The sequence below is a fragment of the Microtus pennsylvanicus genome, chromosome 18, assembly GCF_037038515.1.
Source record: "Microtus pennsylvanicus isolate mMicPen1 chromosome 18, mMicPen1.hap1, whole genome shotgun sequence".
Lineage (NCBI taxonomy): Eukaryota > Metazoa > Chordata > Mammalia > Rodentia > Cricetidae > Microtus > Microtus pennsylvanicus.
Window position 1 is genome coordinate 7,228,965 of NC_134596.1, and position 20,440 is coordinate 7,249,404.

The 20,440-nt window shown below is 49.6% G+C and overlaps 1 protein-coding gene across 2 annotated transcripts in view; it reads right to left on the reverse strand.

The window, feature by feature from the left end:
* Slc6a5 (solute carrier family 6 member 5) overlaps positions 1 to 20,440 on the reverse strand; it is a 55,645-nt gene that overhangs the window by 17,009 nt on the left and 18,196 nt on the right. For both annotated transcript variants that reach the window (XM_075952756.1, XM_075952757.1), the window contains 8 exons: positions 20,022 to 20,163; positions 15,966 to 16,098; positions 11,183 to 11,317; positions 9,402 to 9,505; positions 7,780 to 7,904; positions 3,624 to 3,736; positions 2,617 to 2,748; positions 792 to 891 (listed from right to left, as the gene is read on the reverse strand). In XM_075952756.1, coding sequence (XP_075808871.1) covers positions 792 to 891; positions 2,617 to 2,748; positions 3,624 to 3,736; positions 7,780 to 7,904; positions 9,402 to 9,505; positions 11,183 to 11,317; positions 15,966 to 16,098; positions 20,022 to 20,163 — 984 coding nt within the window. The remainder of the gene's footprint in view (positions 1 to 791; positions 892 to 2,616; positions 2,749 to 3,623; positions 3,737 to 7,779; positions 7,905 to 9,401; positions 9,506 to 11,182; positions 11,318 to 15,965; positions 16,099 to 20,021; positions 20,164 to 20,440) is intronic.

Consider the following 20,440-nt stretch of genomic DNA (forward strand, 5'->3'; position numbering starts at 1 on the left):
AGCCTCTATCCCAAGCAATTCATTTTACTTATTTTTCATTTAAGAAAAGTTGCTCTCTTTGGGGGATGGCAATATGATTAGATCATTGAACCCCCAAAGTTTTATCTCCCTAATACTTGCTATTTGGCCTCATCCAGTGACCATTCTAAGATGTCTAGGCACAAGGGAGTCAGCAATGCCTGAACCAAACTGTGCAGAGTGACGAGGATGTTCCCTGGGGTGACAAACACTTTTGCACAAAGGGCAGAGGTGGCATCTGGTGCCTGCCATCCTTCTGTCCTTGATAACAGTTTTCCGGTGGATGGGATGCAGGCTGCCATGGTGATGGTAGCAAGAGTAAACCTTAGGGAACTGGAAGTTTCCTTGCTGAGAAAATCTGGTACTTAGATACTATGTGGCAAGTTCCCTCAGGTGCTTATAGAAATCAGAAGTTTCTGTGATCAGGTGGCCTTTGGTACCCAGAGGCTGTGGAGAGCCACCCTTCAACTCAAGCACATGGGCCCTGACTCTGCCAAGACCAAGAATAATGGCACACCCACAAAGAAGCCCTCCCTCCTTATCTGGTCACTGGCCACAGGCATTAACTGTGCCAGACCGTAGCCAGGGCCAGGTACTACAATTTCTACCACACAATTCTAAGATTCACCGCCTTTGGCTTCTCATTCAGTTTCACCACCGTGATCCCGAGGCAAGCTCAGAAGTAGCGGCATTGAAATTCTTTAACTACGGTGAACGTGCTTGCCAGGAAGCACCCAGGTTCTCCCTCTGCAGCAGGCAGAGTGTTCACTTACCATACACATAGGAGATGCCAACAAGCTCAAATATGGCGATGATGACAAGGGCGTAGGAGGCAGCATAGGTGTCCACGAGCTGGAACATGTAGATCCCACCCTAGGGAAAGAGAGAAACAGCCACCATCAAATAGGACCCTGGGGCCAGGCTCCATCTCCCCACCATCTTCTCCCCCTTGAAGGCAGCAGGCAGATAGGAGTCAAAAGTCCTCCGTACACCACAGCAGAAACCTACACCTCAGCTAGGTGTGTAAAGTGGAGACCTGGCCAGGTTAACAGAGACATCCCTCAATGGCCTCCAAGGTGATGCATAAGGCAAGCACAAAAAAGGCTGGTTTAAGGGGCTGGAGAGATGGCTCAGCAGTTAAGAGTATTGCCTGCTCTTCCAAAGGTCCTGAGTTCAATTCCCAGCAACCACACGGTGGCTCACAACCATCTGTAATAAGGTCTGGTGCCCTCTTCTGGCCTGCAGGCATACACGCAGACAGAATATTGTATACATAACAAATGAATAAATAAATATTTTTTTAAAAACGGGGGGCTGGTTTAATATCTTCTATTTTTCCAAGGTGAAGGCTGGCCTCTGAAGGAGCTGTGGAAGCAATCACCTGCCTCGTGTTTGCTGTGAGCTCTCCATGGCCACTTCTAGCCACGTAGATGGGCTTGATTGACTCCCATGTGACCGTTAGCTATGGGTGTGAGTTTAGTTTAGAATCACCTACGCAGGGAGCCTCATTGAGGGATTTTCCTGACTGCCTGAACTCACTTGGGCAGACCCACCCTCAATGTGGTTGGCACCCTCTGGGAGCAGCCCAGATGGAAAAAGGTCACGGAAGAAGGAGGAGAATTCGCCCTCTGTCAGCTTGGCCATCCCTGTCCCCTCGGAGTTAATCTACCTTGTTGCCACTGATACCTTCCCCCAGTAGTAGCCTTTCTGGGCTCCCAAGGTGAACTGAGGACCAGGGGGTTCTCCAGGAACCCCCCAGGTCTTCAGCACCAGACTGGGACTGCTTGAGGCACACATCTTATGGTTTAAACAACTCGTGGGTTCTAGCTCCCCGGGTGTGCAAAGTTATTGTGAACTTTGACCACGCTTTGATTCCTACCAGTTCTGCTTCTTTATGGACCTTCTCTCTCTCTCTCTCTCTCTCTCTCTCTCTCTCTCTCTCTCTCTCTCTCTCTCTCTCCTTTGCTCTTTATGTCTCCCTACTACCTCTGAGGCTTGGAGACCATCTCCTTCCACTCCCTATTTTATAGATTGAAGAGCTAAGGCCCAGAGGAATGGATTGTTCGAGGTCACAGAGCGAGCAAGGACACTGTATGTCCCAAGTGTTACTGTGCAATTTGCCAACATATCTAGGACTGGGGGGAAACTCTAGTGACAGTGGTGTTTATATATAACAAGAAATATCTTGGAGATGTGACTGATGGATAAATCTGGACGTTCCGGCTTTCTGTTTCCTTTATGTAGGACACACCTGTCTTGTTGGCTCAAGAAGACTACGTCTCAATTATGAAGATGCTAGTGGCCTCACTGGGAGCCAAGACGACATATTTCCCTGTGTGGTCAGAAATATTTCTGAACTCAAGCCAGCTATGGTTGTAGCAGTGATTTGACTCTGGGTATGAGGTCTGAGAAATGAGACTACAGGATGACAGTCATCACAGGGGCACCCCAGCTGCTTCCCACCAGACCTATGGCTGCAGCCCCTCACCGGAGTGATGGCAGCTGACCCATTATCACAGCAGGCTCTCACCAGAGAGTGACCGCTGGACAGTCCTCACACATCCCCAGAATAGCCGGCCACACACGGAGGGCTCTCACCTGTGTGATCATCGGGAAGCCCATAATGAAGAAGCAGATACAGCAGCCCAGGGTGAACACAGGCTTGTGTGTGCGCAGGTACTTGGGGAACTCATCCGAAATGGAGGTCACAATGGTCTCGATGGTGGCAAACTGAAGCAGGACCAGGACAAAAGCATTTGAGTGCAACTGTCCCCCTCAGAAACTTCCCACCAAAGTCCTTTGTGGTGTCACCAGGGAAAGCCGTGCTTGGGTTTGGTCTGATTTTGAGGGTGGCATCCCTTCTGTGGTCTAAATGGCTTTACTGGACGCCAACACAGAAAGTCAGGAGAACTCAAGCAGAATATGAGCTCCAGAAACTCCACCTCCAGCCCCCCGAGAATGCACAATCATCCATCAGGACATTTTAGCTTCGTTTTGTATTCATGAGATGTAAATTCCTCTCCTCTAGTTCTCTGCCATTTGATCTCCTACTTGAGGGAAAACCCTCTTTGCACCCAGTGACTACACTCTGATCGCCTGTCAGGGTGATTTGTAGCAGCTTCAGCCTCGCGGCCATTTTCCTAAAATTGACTTCATAATATCATCTCTCATGCTACCCTCTAGGATTTGTCGTGGTGACATGATGCCAACCAGGGGAGGACGCAGGCAAATGTTGGCACAAAATACAAAAGGAGGGAATGGAGGAGAGAGAGAGGTTCCTTCACGCCGTGAAATGATCACCAGAATGTGAGGTTAAGCTGGGTGTGGTGGTGCCCACTTGCAATCTCAGCACCCAGGAGGCTGAGGAGGGAGGCTGAGGAGGGAGGCTAAGGGGGGGAGGCTAAAGAGTTCAAAGCCATCCTTGGCTACATAGCAGTATCTTGTCTTTAAAAAGCTACACCCAAAGTTACTATGACTCACAGGTGCCTCGCCATCCCAACACTACGCAGGAGGAACCTCCATGTAACCCACTGCGGATCTGGGATCTTGGAAAGTAGAATCTTTAAGGGGCGTGTGGGGCAGGCATGAGAGGGATGGGGACTCACCATAGTATCAAGTCCAAGAGTGAGAAGCATCAGGAAAAAGATGATGGCCCAGAATGGAGAGAGAGGCAGCCTGGTTAAGGCTTCTGGGTAAACCACAAACGCAATGCCTGGCCCTAGAAGGAACAAGAGAGATGGTGGCAGGCAGACCCAGCTCAAAGTTCCTCTCCCCGGAGCCCACAGGCCTTCAGTCCCTGAAGTCCTGAACTGTTACATGTTCCAGTTCTTTCTCCACTGTTATCTGTGTTCATCTCTGCTAATTAGGCCATGCTACCTCCCATGCAAAAACTAAGAAGCTACGTTCTTTCATTTGATGAACCGGAGGTGAAGATAACTATCACCTCCTGGTAGAATTGTTGATAGTGAGCCCTGAGGGGTACCTGGTAGTGTCTGGAGACTACTTTGTTTCTCACAACTGGAATGAAATGGGATAATTTCATGATCAGTTTGTCAACCTGGCAGGATCTAAAGTCACCGAGGGAGCAACCCACTGGGCATGTCTGCAGTAAAGTCCCTATGTCAGCTAACTGACGTGGGGAGCACCGTCCATGTGGGGGTTCTGGGCTGAAAGGGGGAAGAACGTGAGGAGAACACAAGTGAGTGTCTCTCTCTCTGCTTCTTGCCTGCAGAGACAATGTGACCAGATGCAGCAAGTCCCTGTCCTCTTCCTTACCACCCCCCCCCCAGGGAATGCATCCCGTCAAAGTGTGAGCCAGATGAACCCTCCCTCCTTCAAGCTGCTTTTGTTAGGGCTTTTGTAACAACAGGGAGAAAAGTACAGAAAACTAGTGAAATCAGAAAGCAGAGGCCAGGGACAATGGTTTTCTAAGAGATGTTCTCAGGGGTTGAGAGAGGGGGATGCTGCAGAGCTTGAGTTTTCTTCGCAGGCAGGTGCCTGCAGTGTCCTGCAAAGGGCCTCAGCTTTCCTGGGGCTGTCTTATAGGCAGTTGTGGGCTGTTCGGTATAGGTACAGGGAATGGAACTCTGGTCCTCTGAAAAAGCAGCGAGTGTTCTTAACTGCTGACCCAGCCCACGTTAAAGCACTTTTAAAAACTGGAATTTATCGGATTGTTGGTTCCTGTTGTAGTTAGAAAGAAAACGGCCCCCAAAGGGAGTCATGCTATTAGGAGGTGGTGGCCTTGTTGGAGTAGGTGTGGTCTCGTTGGAGGAAGTGTGTCACTGTGGAGGTGGGCTTTAAGATTTCATATATATATGCTCAAGCCACGCCCAATGAGACAGTTCACTTCCTGTTGCCTTTGGATGAGGATGTAAAGGACTCTCAACTCCAGCGTCATGTCTGCCCACATGCTGCCTGCTCCCCACCACAACAGTAATGGACCAAACCTCTGAACTGGAAGTGAACCGTTCCAATTAAATGTTTTCCTTTATAAGAGCCTGCGGTCATGGTGTCTCTTCACAGTAATAGAAACCCTAATAAGATAGTTTCTAATGTTGCATAAGGCCTCGGGATATGTAAAATATAAAAACCCGAAGGCCTCAGATACCCCATGTCCTATACATTTATTGAACAGACTCTAGAACCAGCCCTCAAATGCCCCTGACATGAACAAGTCTGTATTAAACTAGAGTTGAAAACAGGCCTCAAACAGACCCAAAAAGCCATTTCTGGAATGGTTACCACCAGAAGACTCACTGTGGTGCTTGAACGCCATTCTGTCTCTGGGGTGTTACTACTCTGGAGGGGGGTGGACAATTTTGACAGACAGACCTCCCTGAGAAGGGAGTGGTCATTGCCATCAGTTAACTTTATGATGGTGCCGTTTCTGACTAACGATCAGAACACAGTGGCCAGCGTTTGGATCAGCAACTGTCCTGCGTGTGGCGAACACAGTGGTCAGCGTCACAGTGGTCAGCGTTTGGATCAGCAACTGTCCTGAGTGTGGTTATGCTGATGTTGCTCAGCTAGGTTGGAGCAAAGCTGACCCCACACACCCTGCAGAGCCAGCCTCCTCCGGGTAAGGGGAACTACACCTAGGAAGAACAGATAAGAAGGGGTGTGAGCTGCCCCCATAAAGTCTCAGCGACACGACCGCCTAAACATGAGCCAAACGAGGACAACAAGAGACATGCCAAAGAAGACAGGGGGAGACCATGCGGCTTCAACCCTACACAAAAACTACAGGCACCTAAGGAACACCGAGAGCAGGAGAAATAGCCTTCCCCGGGGAAGACTTTACAACTGGTTATCCAGTGCCAAACGATCTGCCCTGAAACATACATTCAAGTAACATTGTGAAGACTGAGTAAAATATATTTAGGAATATATATATATGTATATATGTGTGTGTGTGTGTATATGTATATGTGTGTGTATGTATGTATATGTATGTGTGTATACATATATATACATGTACATACATGCATGCAACAACAATTAATGAAAAAGGCTATATATCTAAAAAGGAGCAAGGAGGGGTATACAGGAGGAAAGGGAAGTGGGAAATTATGTAATTATTTTATAATCTGAAAAAATAAAAGAAACAATAAAAATATATAACAAATTTTTTAAAAAGAATATATATGAGTCCCACAAGGAATCTGGAACCAGGTCTCAGGACTCAGGGTCCCTCCAGGGGAATGCACCCACTGTTTCGGCACCTGCGTTAGATGTGATCTTCTTCCTGCAAAATGGCAGGCGTGAACAACTACAGGAAGGGGAATTTCAGAGAGACTTGCTGGAAATTGCGCTGCTTTTCAGGCGGAAGATCTGCAAATTTGTATCTGAGTGTTAATAGCACCTGTCCTCCCCAGGCCTGCTGGGACAGGAGACAGCTCAGAGCAGCTGGCTTAAGTGGCCTGTGTGTCCCCAATTACTGTTTTTTGTCGGTGCCTCCACTAATTCCCAACAAGATAGTTTTAAAAAAAAAGAAAGAAAGAAAGAAAGAAAGAAAGAAAGAAAGAAAGAAAGAAAGAAAGAAAGAAAAGCAAAAATGCCTCAGAAATTCTAGAAAGTGGGGCGGAAACTATTGGCCTCAATGACTGTGCTGGAAGAAATTGAGGTTCTAGAACAGCCAGGGGTGGCTCAGAGCCAGAGGGTAAGGCCCTCTCAGCATGCCCTGCCTCCCAGGGAGCTGGAGAACTCTCAGCCAGCAGAAAGCACCGCAGAGCTCACTGATACAGAACCAAGCTCTCTGGGGCTCGTGCTCTCTCCAGGGAGAGATGATGACAGCCCTGGCATACGCTGGCACCTTAACTCCTCCAGGCTGTGTTGGCACAAAGGAAGCAATGATTAATTGTCCCCGGTGGACAGGAAGAGACCGGGCCGTCCCTTCTGAAAGGTGACCTAGCGCTTGGCTTCTCCTATGTGCTTGCTCTGAGAACCACTGGGAGTCACTTGAAGGACAGCTGCAGATGAGCCTCCCACCTCTGGGGGGCCTGGGGCTCATGGCTATGCCTCTCTGCACCTGTCACACGCTGAAGCCAATACGCCTGATCAGACAACATCCAACCAGAATGATCGACAACCCCCACAATGACGGTCCCCAGCCACCACGACTTTGCAATACCCTAATCCTCTGTAGAACGAGGCAGAGTGGAAATAAAGTTAATAAAAGTCTTAACTACCCCCTCCATAAATGCTGTCCTGGAAATGTAAGTGATGAGAAGAGAGCTCTTGCAAACTTCCAAACCCAAATGTTGGCATCGTTTGGGCACAGTGTAAACATTCAGGCCTCACTCCCACCCCCACCACCTGCTCACTCGCTGCTGAGAAAACGGCAGGTCTGCCATGCTAAGCAGAAAGCCTTGAGAACACACTTGACCCAACAATTAGGAAAAGTGCTTCATAAGGACAAGCCTCCCTGAAGTCAAGCCAGAGCTCGTTAAGGATCTACAGAGCAGGTACCAGGAGCAGCAGCAGGGCTGTGGGCTGCCTAATGAATCCCCTACTTGTGCCTAACAGGTCTAACAGGTACAGCCCTGACCAGTGAGGGCTGGAGCAGGGTCAAGAGAGCAAGGAAGACAAAAGAAAAAAAAATAGAGGAGGAGGAAACAGGCCTAAAACCTTAGAAAGGTCAGCTCTAAGGTCAGCCCTCATGAGCTTCCCATAGGGCCTGTCTTAGTCATTGTCAAGATACTTGAGTACCCCAACTCCATCCATCCAAGCTCCCGACGTAACGAGGTGAAAACTGCCCTGTACCTTGGTCGGCCACGTTCTCGATGTTGACTTTGCGTTCGTTGGCCATGAAGCCGATGACAGAGAAGATGACGAACCCAGCAAAGATGCTAGTGGCACTGTTGGTGCAGGTCACAATCAGCGTGTCCCTGGAAGGAAGAGACCAGAGTGTGGTGACGTGAACCTCGCGAGGAGGAAGGGGTGGGAAGGACAAACGTGTGCGGTGTATCTGTACTCCATGAGCACATGGGTCCACCCATGGGCTTGTCATCCGCCCATGTATGTACAGGCAAGGAAAGAAGCAAGCAGTCAGTCCTGAGCCCAGATGTCCTTCTGTCAATCTGAAATGTTCCCAGAGACTCCAAGGCCACTTTCCTAAACCGGCATGGTTTCTACTGTGTCCTAAATCATCATCCTTATTTACACAGATAGAAGTGTACCTCTCACACCTCCTCAAAAGCATTTGTCAGAAAAAAAAGTAAAAAAAAAAAAAAGTATTTGTCAGCAGATGGAGACCATGTGAGAAATCCACAATTGTCCAAACAGCAGGGACCGACTGTGAGGTGCTGATCTCTAACTCCCCAGCTAATACTTCTGTAACACAGCCGCTTCCTGTGGTAGCTCCCATGACTTATTAATCATTGCGAGGATGCTCATGCATGACCTAAAATGACTCTGAGCAGTCCCTTTCTGCTCAGACTGTAATGGTGGCAATGACGTCACCTCTCTCTTTCAGGAACTGGGAACACAGAACAGGTGATGTCTGCAGCTTACTCAGCCTGGCACAAAGTGGATGTGAAGAAAACACCTGCCCTACCAACCCCTGAGCTTCCTAAAGAGCAAGCTGAGGCAAGGGAGTGTGGTGGAACAGAAACGGAATCAACTGCATCTAGCTCTCAGCCTCGACCCTTGCTGCCAGGCCACACGGCCTCGTTTCTTGTGAGGCCCACAGCAGTGCTCTACCCACTGAAGGTGTCCAGACCAGCTGGCCCCAGCAGCTGCCGAGCGGTGTGACCAACACTCTTCAAATGCCTGAGTCTGGCACCTGGCCTTCAAGGAATTGTGGGGTGAATTTTGTATCCTGACTCTGGGGCCTTGACCCTGAATGAAGATAGTCACTTATTGAATGAATACCTACTATGTGCAACTGCATGCACCACCTCTTACCCACAAAGCATTGCGTTCTGTGTTCTGCAGATGAGAAGACAGATGTCCAAAGGGGCACATCCTGCCTGCGCCTTGCGTGTGAAGCACATGGCAATGCTATCCTTAATTGCCCCCTAGCTCCATGCTGCCCCTTCCTCTTTATCAGGCTTTCTTTTCTATGAAACCCCTTGAAAAGTATTTATCAAGTGATCAGGGACCCTACTACACACATAGCTACTCCATGATTGGATACATGGACTCCCACGGGACACAAGAAGCCACAGTGACCTCTCCAGGGACACACTGCATCCTTAGATAGTATTCTCCACTCAGCGCCCTGGTCGGTGGGGTCAGCTGAGATGACAGATCAGTGAGCAGGCCTTGGTCAGGGGCTCCTCCTGAGCCCTAGCATAGCTCTAGCTCTGCCTCGCAGGCCTGTGGAGGCTTTATTGCACTCACTTCGAGGGCCTTCTCCCTCTGGATGTCAGGCCCACATGTACCTGTAGCAGTTGTTGTGGAATTTGTTGTAAGAAGACAGAGTGATGAGCCCTCCCCAGGCAGCAGACAGGGAGAAGAAAATCTGAGTGGCGGCATCCTTCCACACCTGGAAAGAAGCGGGAGAGTCACGTCATGAGAGAGACTAGCGTGTCGCCTTCCCGAGTAAATGGGAGGTGATTAGCGGCAGGAGAGCCCTAAGCACACAGATGGAAGCTGTGCCTCTCCTGTGCATGAAGCCAGCGCAGGAGTTAGCTGGGACATTCTGACACAGTGTGATCGAAGCAAGGGTTGGGACCATCTATGGGCAGACCTGTGCTTACATGCCCCTCCACATCAAAAAACAGTCACACACCAAAGCGACAATCAACGGCAACAAGATATAGTCATGGATACAAAACAAAATCTGCTTCAATTGACAGTCCTATGCTTTATGACAATTGCCACTCAAAATCTGAGATTCCACGGGTCGCCAGTCTTAGCAGAGCGGCAACGAAGTGGACAGACTTCATGGGGTCACCTTCCTCCTGGCTCTAGAGAGTGATTCTGCTGGCCACCTTCATATAGCATCTACAATGAACCTATGTTCATCAATTTAATCTCGTCTTGAAATTGTCCTTAAGGGGGCTGGGTGAGAAGGATTAGGAATTAAAGTCACCTGCCACAAAAAGTGAATACCAGGACTGACATGGCAGAAAGAGAGAACAGACTCCTAAAACTTGTGTATACACACACACACACACACACACCACATACAAATAAATGTCTAATAAAAATTTTAATGTACTTGAGACAATGCAAAGGTAGATATCAATTATGAGGCTGGCAAAGCCTACATCCGCCAGCACCCCCTCTCCTTGTCCACTCAGAAACAAAGCTACGATTCATGGAAGAGCAGTCGTATGTCCAGCTTCTCCATCAGGAGGCTCAGTGGGGAAAAATCACCATGTCACTTAGTCTCCGACCAATTGTGTGAGGATAAATTACTATGTGGAGTCTCTGCGGTCTCTCCTCCTCAAGAGGAGGTGTGCTTCTCTCTACCTCTCCTCTCAGACCTTTGTGCTACCTGGAATGTTGATATGATGGCTGGTGTACCAGAAGTTCTGGGGAGTCTAGTCCCTAAGGAAGGTAAAGAGGAAAGACTAGACCCTTCATCCCTCATGACATCACCGAGGCTTAAACTGGCTCTTAACCAACTACCACAAGAATGGCGCCAACCACTATCTTGTGTATGCTGGCCGTGTCTGGAAACTGTGGTACGTGCAGCCAAACTCAGTTCTTGCCAGGAGTTTTTAATGTACCTTAGGAAAACAAAGGAGGTTCGTCTGCGGTTACACAATCACCCTTCACAGGAAGGGATCCTTGTGTGAGTGTGCATTTTTGAGAGTGTGTTGTGCAATACACCTAATGCACGGAGGGAGTTCAAGTGTGTGCAGGTTTCACATCAGCGTGTAGGAAGTATTCAAATGTGTCTAGGGCCTTGAAGATCGAAGACCTTCCCGTGCTCTGCTTTTCCAGCCAGCAAAGTTCCATTTCCAACAAGCTATAATTCGCAACAGATACGTGGCATGAGGTGGCCCAGGGCTATCAAAAGGCCCTGGTCTTCAATAGAGCCTGCCCTACAACTCTAGCCACGGGATCTGCCCGTCAACGCCTTAGCACACCAAGATCTCCCAGACCTGAAGTAGGCATGGGGATTCCCATGGGGGCAGGGACTGTGCCCCATCCCTAATAGTTCCTCCCACTCCTGCTTCCAGTTCCACTAGAAACAGAGTAAGGGGCCCACCGTGGCATCTGTGAGTTTCTCCCACTTCGGCGTGATGAAGTACCAGATACCAGCTCCGGCTCCAGGCAGTGTGACCCCCCGGATGAGAAGAATGACCAGCACAACATAGGGGAACGTGGCTGTGAAGTACACCACCTGGAAGGGCAGAGGGGTGGAGAGGCGGGTGAGCGGGCATCCCTGAAGATACTACCAAGGGGAGGTGACCGAGGACCTGGCACCCGGGTACACATGCCCAACAGTGAGTTCTCCCTGAGCTCTGACGGCACTGGAGAACCATGCGAAACACTGAGGTGGAAACCAGATAGGGAAGAATGCGGAGTACTTTCCTTCCTTTCCTGTCAATCAAGCCTGGGAGACGCCACCCTACACAGTGACCAACTAATCAACAATGTGAGAGACCACAGGTGGGAAGGGAGGCTTTGTGCTGTGTTCACCAAAAGTCCTACCCCATCTCTGCTGGAGGGCCCAAATTTCACCATTAAAGATAAAGCCTAAAATTAGACACTCTTCTATCCCAAAAATATCCAACCTCTGACACTGAAGTATGATCTTGGGCAGGCCCTTAAAGCCTCTGAACCTCAGTTCAAATAGCTGTAATATATTAATATATATTAATGTGTGTATATATATATACACATATATTAATGTGTATATATACATCTATTGATGTGTGTATGTACATATATTAATGTATATATACATATATATTAATGTGCATACATACATATATTAATGTATATGTGTTAATGTATATATGTGAATGTATCTATATATATGGGTGTAGAGTTATTGTCCTAAGACAATACTGAGAATTATACAGGCTGCCGTGTGGAAGCCCAGTGCAGGGCCTGACCATAAGAAAGTCATGAAATACAGCTCAGTTCCGCAGGCATTTGTGGAAGGCTCCCTGTGAACTGGCTGCTGTGACAGACACCAGTTCTACAGAGAGGGGGACATAACGGAGAGGCCCCAGTGTCTGAATAGGGGCTGAGCCATGCATAGGAGGCTCGTGGGATTCTGGGGAAGTACGCAGCGTCTGAAGGATTCACGGACATGTCACTCGAGCTGGGTCTCAGAGCATGAAGGCGAACTCAAAGTGTGGAGTCGTGATGGGAAGAGGGAGGAGGGGAAATAGAGGCAAGGCAGGAACACGAAGGGTGCTCGCCCCTCACTACTAGGATGGCAGAAGGTCCGAGCCAAGGGTGAAGAGGGGTTAGCTAGAGGAGGTCGAGGCTCAGGAGGCCCAGAGTGCAAACAGGTAGCTGTGGCTTTTGGAAGTGGGGTGGGACTGAGTAAAAGAACATCTGGAGAAACATCAGCAGACCTCAGGGATGTGCTGAAGGAGGATAAGTTAGGATTGGCAGGCAACTTTGTTGCCTGCCAATCAAGCCTCAAGGTGAAGGGAGGGCTTGAGATTGAGACTTAGTAGATGGGGGGGGGGGGCAGTGAACTGTGCCTGCCCAGCTCCACAGTCACGGGGGTCGGATTCAAATCCTGACTCCTTCACTTCTGAGCTGGGTCACTTAGGGGAGTAGTTAAAGCTCTCTGGACATGAGTGTCAGTACTTGCAGCTGGTAATATCCGCGTGCTCCGCTCAGAGTGCTGGAGGAGCGTGATAGGGCAGTCAAAAAGGAAGAGGACTGGGAGCCTGTCAAGGACTTCAGGGTGAAGCTTCCTAACACTGAGACACCCAAGCACTCAAAGCCACGCCCTCACTTGCTGGCTACAGACATGCAAGGAGTTGGCTGCCTCCTCCTCCCCTGCTACCATGCTAACCAAGTCACTTCTCCTCCAACCCAAGGAACGTCCATTGTTTCTCCCTATGGTCCCAGAAGTGAGGCCGGGCCAGCATCCAACTCCCTCCTACATCTCCAAACTTACTTCTGTCCCCTCCCTCTAAGTCTGAAGGAAAGGTGAAGGCCTTGCGTACGCGCATTCCAAAATCCAAGGACATCTGACACCTTGGGGGGAAATTACATCAGTCCACCCCAAGCTGGCCAGACTGGCCTCCCGACCGTGAGACTGGAAAAGGAGACGCTACAAGGCAGGACCTGGTCACATTCAGGCTCATTTCTTGCCTCCATCAGGGAAGGAGCAACTGAGGACCACCTAGGGCTAATGGGAAGGGAAGGCTACCACCAGACACAGAGAAGAGACTCTCTAGTCCCCAGGGGCCTGTAGGAGGAACCATCAGGACCCCACCTCTCACTTGACACAGCTGAGCTCGCTGAGCCAGCTGTTCCCACATGGCCACTGTGGCACAAGACGCTGAGACTCAGGCTAACCACAAGACAGGGGGTTAAATATTACATTCATTGGCCAAGATCCAAACCTGTAGCCACTCCAAAGCCATCGGGGCCATTAAGTGTCATTCTGTGAGCTGCCAGACCAGGAATGGGGGCTGGGGGCTGGGGGCTGGAGGTCGGCACGTGAGGTGCCGAGGACACAAGGCCTCAGTAGGTGCCACTTGCAGGGACCTACAAGCCAGCCTGAGAGTCTCCTTAAATGTACACCCCAGGCACAGAGAGAACCCTCACCCTATCCGTGGGCCCATGTGTAGGTGGCCCAGCTCCTTGGCTCCCGGTGAACTGAGAGAGTTCAACGCCACTTGAACTTGGCGTTGGAAGTGAGCGGGGAGCAGGTGGCGACTTCCTGCAGGTGGACTTCCACGTGTACCTGTCTCACGTGCTCTGTCAGACTCATGGTGAGCACTAATGAGTCAGCTTGGAGGAGGGGCAATGACTGGCCTGACCCCTGCTGGCTTCCTCCTCACTCAAGACAGTGATCAGCTTAGCTCTGCTGTGCTGCTGGAACTTTCTGGCTGAGTAGCCCAGGGCCCAGGGGGGGTCTGCCTGCGACCTTGGGGGCCCTTGAGGCTGCCTACCCTCACCTGCAGAGCTCTACCTGCTCAAAGGCCACGTCTCCAAAAGACCAACTTTGTCCCTTCAGGGCCTGCCCTAGAGGAACTGGGCTCACATCACCCCAGGGGAAAGAGTGCGTCTCTGTCGGCCTGGGCAGTGCTTGTGGAATCTCATATCACATATGAGCCCCTCTGTCCCATGTTCTCTCTGGCTCTCTTTGATATATGGCAGTTTAACCCAGCTCCAGGATAAGAAAGCGCAGTTCATTGTTCCTGGTGGCAATCTTCCTTTTGAGGAAGGGAAAACAAAAGTCCTCCTTGGTATTTGGTTGGAAACCTTCCTAAGGGAAACAGGATTAGTATGCCAGGTGTCAATGACAAACTTCCTGGCTCCAGAGTACCTTCAACTTTGTCATCCCCAAAGCCCACGAAATCCAGCCCAAAAAATTAAATTCTAACCACTTGAAAGAGTCAATGTCATGCTACTCCAACAAAAGCACAGATGATTGGCGCAGAAAAGAAGCTTAGAGGCCAGATGTGACGGTGCACACTCAGAGGCAGCGCCTAGGAGGGAGACAGGGAATCTGTGAGCTCAAGGCTCGCTGACCTATAACAAATTCCAGAACAGTCAGGACTGCGCAGTGATGCCCAGCCTCAGAAAACAAACAAACAAGCAAAAAAAACTTGCAGAATACTTATTTCAGTGCTAGATTTTTGCACACAAGCACAAAAAGGCCTTGACACACCCTAGTATTATCCAAAATATCAGTGATAGAGCTGAGACAGGCCGGGAGACCTAGCAAATGGGGACCCGTGGTTTCTTACAGAGAAACTCATATAGATTCTAGGCTCTGCCATCCATGTTCAAATGTCCCTGCTGCCACTCATGAACTGTGTGCTCGCGGGCAGCTAGGTGAACACAGCCTGTGTGTAGAAGGGAACCAGTGGACCAGTGCGGGTCTGAGATACTAGTGCACGTGGAGCCGTCAGCCGTGCCCCCCACGGAGCTCTCCACCAGGTGCCTACTCTTCGTGCTTCCCCGGAGACGTCCACGGGATGACCACCATCGGGCATTTATAACCAAGTGAAAGGAACTCGCGCTAATGAAGTCCTGGCCGAACACCAGGTATTTTACGCGCATTCTCATCCCCTTGTGGAAATCCTACAGGGTGTGGGCTACCATACCCAGGTTAGGTAGTTGAGGATTAAGACACAGGTTCCTAAGGTTGATTGGTGTGTCCATAGTTCCACAGCTTGGAAGTGATTGCAGCCTTTCCAGTGGACCATGGACAGGCCACATCATCTCCATCTCTCGCTTGTGGGGCTGTGGCTGAGCAGACACTTGGCTGGTTGGTCTAAGCATCCTTATAGAAGATGGAACTGTCATTCAACTCAGGACCAAGCCATGGGAGGCAAGGCTATCGGGAAAGCACAGGCCAGCCTGGACATGGGTGTGTGGTCCCTTCAACATCCTCTATCTTCCTATAGCCCCACAGTGCTCATCCTGAGTCAGTGGGGTCTTCAGGCCTCAATCCCAACTCCCACATCACAGATTAGAAAACTGATCGTAGAGAATATATGGGCCCTGATAGTTCCTTCAGCGAGTGCTCAAACAGAACAGTGTTGGAGCTAAAACACCCTAAACTTAATCTCCCAATGCAACAACTTTCACCTTCAAACTGAGTAAGTAGAACTCCTCTGAAACAGCCAAGATAAGAAAATTGGCTTTTTGTTTGTAGGGGGGAGGAAATAAAAGCTAAGAGTAAAAACCAAAAGCTCTGTGGAGTGTCACATCTCAAGCAGAGACATTACAAAACCCCAGGAGCTTGGAAGGCCATGGGAGGAAAGAGCTTGTCTCAAAAAATAAGCAAAAGAGGAGGAGGGGAAGGAAGGAAGTGAGCTCAGATAAAGCCAAGTTCTTACTTTTCCTGACGTCTTAATTCCTTTCGCCAGCGATGCGTACACAATCACCCAAGCCAGAAAGAGGCAGAAGGCCAAGGGCCACCTGATTTCACCCGGATATTCAATCCCTGCAGAAATCTTCAACACAAAGTACCTAAGGGTCAAATAGAAATGGAAGAAGAAAAGGAATGGGAGGGAAGGAAGGAGAAAAGAGAGGGAGGAAGGGAGGGAGGGAAAGAGGGAGGAAGGGAGGGAGGGAGAGAAGGAGGGAGGGAGGGAGAAGAAGGGAAGGAGTGGACAGAAAGTAAGGATCTGCAAGCTTTAACCTCCCATCAGAGCATCAGAACCAGGTTTAAACACATCCAGCGCCACCCACAACCTCCATCCAGGAACCTCTCAGACAGACTAGAGGGATGGGCAGGCCTGGCTCTTGCCCCCACCCCCGCCACCCCAGCTGGCTACTGAGCACTGCTGATCTCTTTAACTGTGAGATGGGAGGCCATGTGTGGCCAGTGCATAGATTTTGTGCAGACAGTTGGCATGACATCTGGAGTTGCCACACAGAAAGCACAGCACAAGGGCTGGGGTTTGGCTGTGTTAGGGTGCTTGTCTAGCACGCACGAAGCCCTCAGTTTGACCCACATGCATGCAACCTCAGCACTCGGGAGGTTGCTCAGTGGTTAAGAGTGCTGATTCTACAATCCTGAGGACGGGAATCGGGACCCTAGTCCTCATGTGACAATCCCAGCAGTCCACAAACACTCAAAACTCCAGTCTTTAATATCCATATAGGCATACACTTACACAGTCTCTCTCTCTCTCTCTCTCTCTCTCTCTCTCTCTCTCTCTCTCTCTCTCTCTCTCACACACACACACACACACACACACACCTCTCTCTCACACACACCTCTCTCTATATATCTTTCTCTCTCTCTCTCACACACACACCTCTCTCTCTCACACACACACACACCTCTCTCTCTCTCACACACACACACACACCTCTCTCTTTATCTCTCTCTCTCTCACACACACACACCTCTCTCTCTCACACACACACACACACACACCTCTCTCTCTCTCTCTCATCCACACACACACCTCTCTCTCTCTCTCTCTCTCTCCCTCTCTCTCTCTCTCTCTCTCTCTCTCTCTCTCTCTCTCTCTCTCACACACACACACACACACACACCTCTCTCTCTCATCAACACACACACACCTCTCTCTCTCTCTCTCTCTCTCTCTCTCTCTCTCTCTCACACACACACACACCTCTCTCTCTCATCCACACACACACACACATCTCTCTCTCTCACACACACACACACCTCTCTCTCACCACACACACACACCTCTCTCTCTCTCTCTCTCTTTCTCTCTCTCTCTCTCTCCACACACACACACCTCTTTCTCTCTCTCTCTCTCTCTCTCTCTCTCTCTCTCTCTCTCTCTCTCTCTCACACACACACACACACACACACACACACACACACCTCTCTCTCTCTCACACACACACCTCTCTCTCTCTCTCTCATCCACACACACACACACACACACACACATCTCTCTCTCTCTCTCTCTCTCTCTCTCTCTCTCTCTCTCTCTCTCTCTCACACACACACACACACACACTCAATCTTGTTGAAAAGAAGAAGAAAGACTGAAGAGCAAGGAATGATGCCAGGCTTTTCTGTGCCATCTGCTCTTTGCAAGTGAACATCCAGGCGGCACTGTACCTCCCAGCTTTAGAAGCTAGGAATGGTAGACTGCAGGGACTCAAAATGCACCTCTGCGTTATAGTTCAAGTTGTACTACGCATGCTCCAAGGCTGCCGTTGACTGAAATAGGAAAGCACTCACTAGAGAGTGCTGGCCTGGCACACATGCAGTCCTGGTCTGAATCCCCAGCATGGTATGAACATGATGGTGCACGCCAGTCATCCCAGCACTTGGGAGACGGAGGATTTAGGGTGCAAAGTTACTTCAGTGAACCAGGAGTGGTCACTGGAGACCCCAACAGCACTGGCTCATATCACCTCAAAACAGATCAGGCAGAGCCAGGCACCCTGGCCTCCTGGCGGCTGGCAGGCGCCCCTTTAGCTTGCCTCAGCCCACCCTTCTCCATTGCCTTGTTATTCCATTCATTCTCAGTCCTGTCCACACTGACCGCATCTGCACTCAGGATAATGAAGGAGCACAACAAACTCCATTTTGAGAAAGAACTCCATTTTAGACAGGACCTAACTAGGGGGTGAATGCAGCCCAGCAAAGGCATAAACATCCCCCAAGAAACTGTGCCGCCAGCCCTGGTCAAAGTGACCCAGCAGGGTGTCCAAACAACATCTGCTTGCTTCCAACATCCTTGTAGATAGCTGATTAACAGCTGCTTAGAAATTCTTGTCTGCTGACAGTCACTGTTTTGAAATTCCCCTATACCCCAACCAATGAATTTAAAATTTGCATACTTTACCCAATCCCAAAATGTCAAGGCTTCTGACACCCTGCTTGCAGTTTCCCCCTTTAAAAACCCTACCCTGAAGCCTCAGGGCCATTCTCCCCCACCCACTGCTATGGTGTGTGTCTGAATAAGGTCTGGTCCAAGTTAGCTAACCTGTAAACAAACCCCAGTGTGTTTGCATCGGATACTGGCTCTGTGGTGGTTTTGGGGGGTCCCATGCAAGGCAGGCATAACATTCTCAGCTTAGCTGGATGGCACTGTGTTCCCCTCCAGGAAGTTGACACTGCCCTCCTCCACAAACATCTCAGCGAGTACTCTTCCCAGCTAAGCAGCTTCTAGTAACCCTGAACCCATTTTCAACATTAACAATACTCACAGAGAAAGGACAAAATGCAGCCAGACATGCGGCCTTGTGCCTGTAGGCCCAGGCCCAGAAAGGCTGAAGCAAGAGCATGCCTGTGAGTCCCAAACCAGCCAGGGCTACAGAGGGAGTCCCTTTCTGGAAAGAAGGGTAGCAAGGACAAAGGAAAGGAAGGAAAGAAGGGATGGGAGAAGGAAGTAAAGGGTTTTTTTTCTGGCAGGAGGGCCCAGAAAACGGGCATTTTAAAACAACATAGCTTTTTTTTTTTACTGCTACAGCTGAAAACTGAAATGCTTTACTTCAGTCTTTTTAAGCTTTTAAGGCTTTTTGTGGATGTAGTTATCCATGTGGGCGTCATTCTGTAACACGAATGGGGGCCTGCTGGTTGTTGGGGCTTTTTGTCCTGCCTGGTACCCCACAACTGTTTAGCCCCCCCAAAAAAATCACATGTAGGTCTCCATAAATTATAAGCTGATTGGCCCATTAGCTCTAGCCTCTCATTGGCTAACTCTCACATCTTTGATTAACCCATTTTTCTGACCTATGTTAGCCATGTGGCTCAATACCTTTTTCAGTGGGGCAAATCACATCCTGCTGCTTCAGTGGTCTGGGCAGGAATGGGAGGATTCAGCTTCCTTCTTCCCAGAATTTTCCTGTTCTCATTGCATCATTTCTACTTCCTGTCTGGTTTTCCCACCTATACTTCCTGTCTGGCCAATCAGCGTTTATTATTTAAAACATGATTGACAGATTACAGATAATTCTCCCACAAAGGGGAAAAAGGGATGGAGAAAAAGGGAAGTGGAAGAGAGTGAGAAAAGGAAAGGAAGGAAACAGAGAGGGAGGAAGAATATGAGGGATGGAAGGAGGGAGGGAGAAAGGGAGGGAGGAAGGGAAAGCTGTTTCCTCATTTAAACTAAAGCCTTAGCCTGGCTTGTTTTCTTATTTCAACTTCTCTTCCCTGGAGATCAAGTGGGGGAGGCAGAAGTCTGCTTTGATGGCATGAGTCAAGGCTGGAACTCTTTTCTCATTGGCACATGGATTGCCACGGTACCCATCTTGTTCGTACCTGCCGTCATTCGGTCACCCCTCATTTCCAGGCCCAAGTGCACAGCAAATGGCTTTTGGAAGCCCAACCAGGACACAGTCTCTCTCTCTCTCTCTCTCTCTCTGCTCACTGGCATCAGGAGGGCGCAGAAGGAGGACACCCACCCCTCCCATCTCACAGGTCTGGTCTGGAAATCATCCTCCAGGCTTACTTGAAGTATTCCTCGCTCCCGCTGACGAATGTCTTATTGGCCTGGCTGGTGAAGTTAACCATTGTCAAGTTCGGATAGGCAGTCATGCAGAAAGTTGAGTTCTTGATCTGTATTTTGGGATGGTCACTGATAACACAGGAATCTGTTCAGGAGAGAGCGGAGCAGAAACAATGAGCTAAGTATGGAGAATACACAGGGTCTCCCTCTGCCTGCTTGTGGACAGAAGCCAGACCCCAAGTATTGGGAACAGTGGGGAACTATCAGCAGAGTACAGTTCTCACCCCACATCCCCAGCAACACAATACCTTGTGCTAATAACTAAAACCCAGATTTACATAGCACCGGGATTTTTAAAATGGAAAAGTGGGGCTTTAATCCCAGCGCTTGGGAGGCAGGTGGATCTTTGTGAGGTCCAGGCT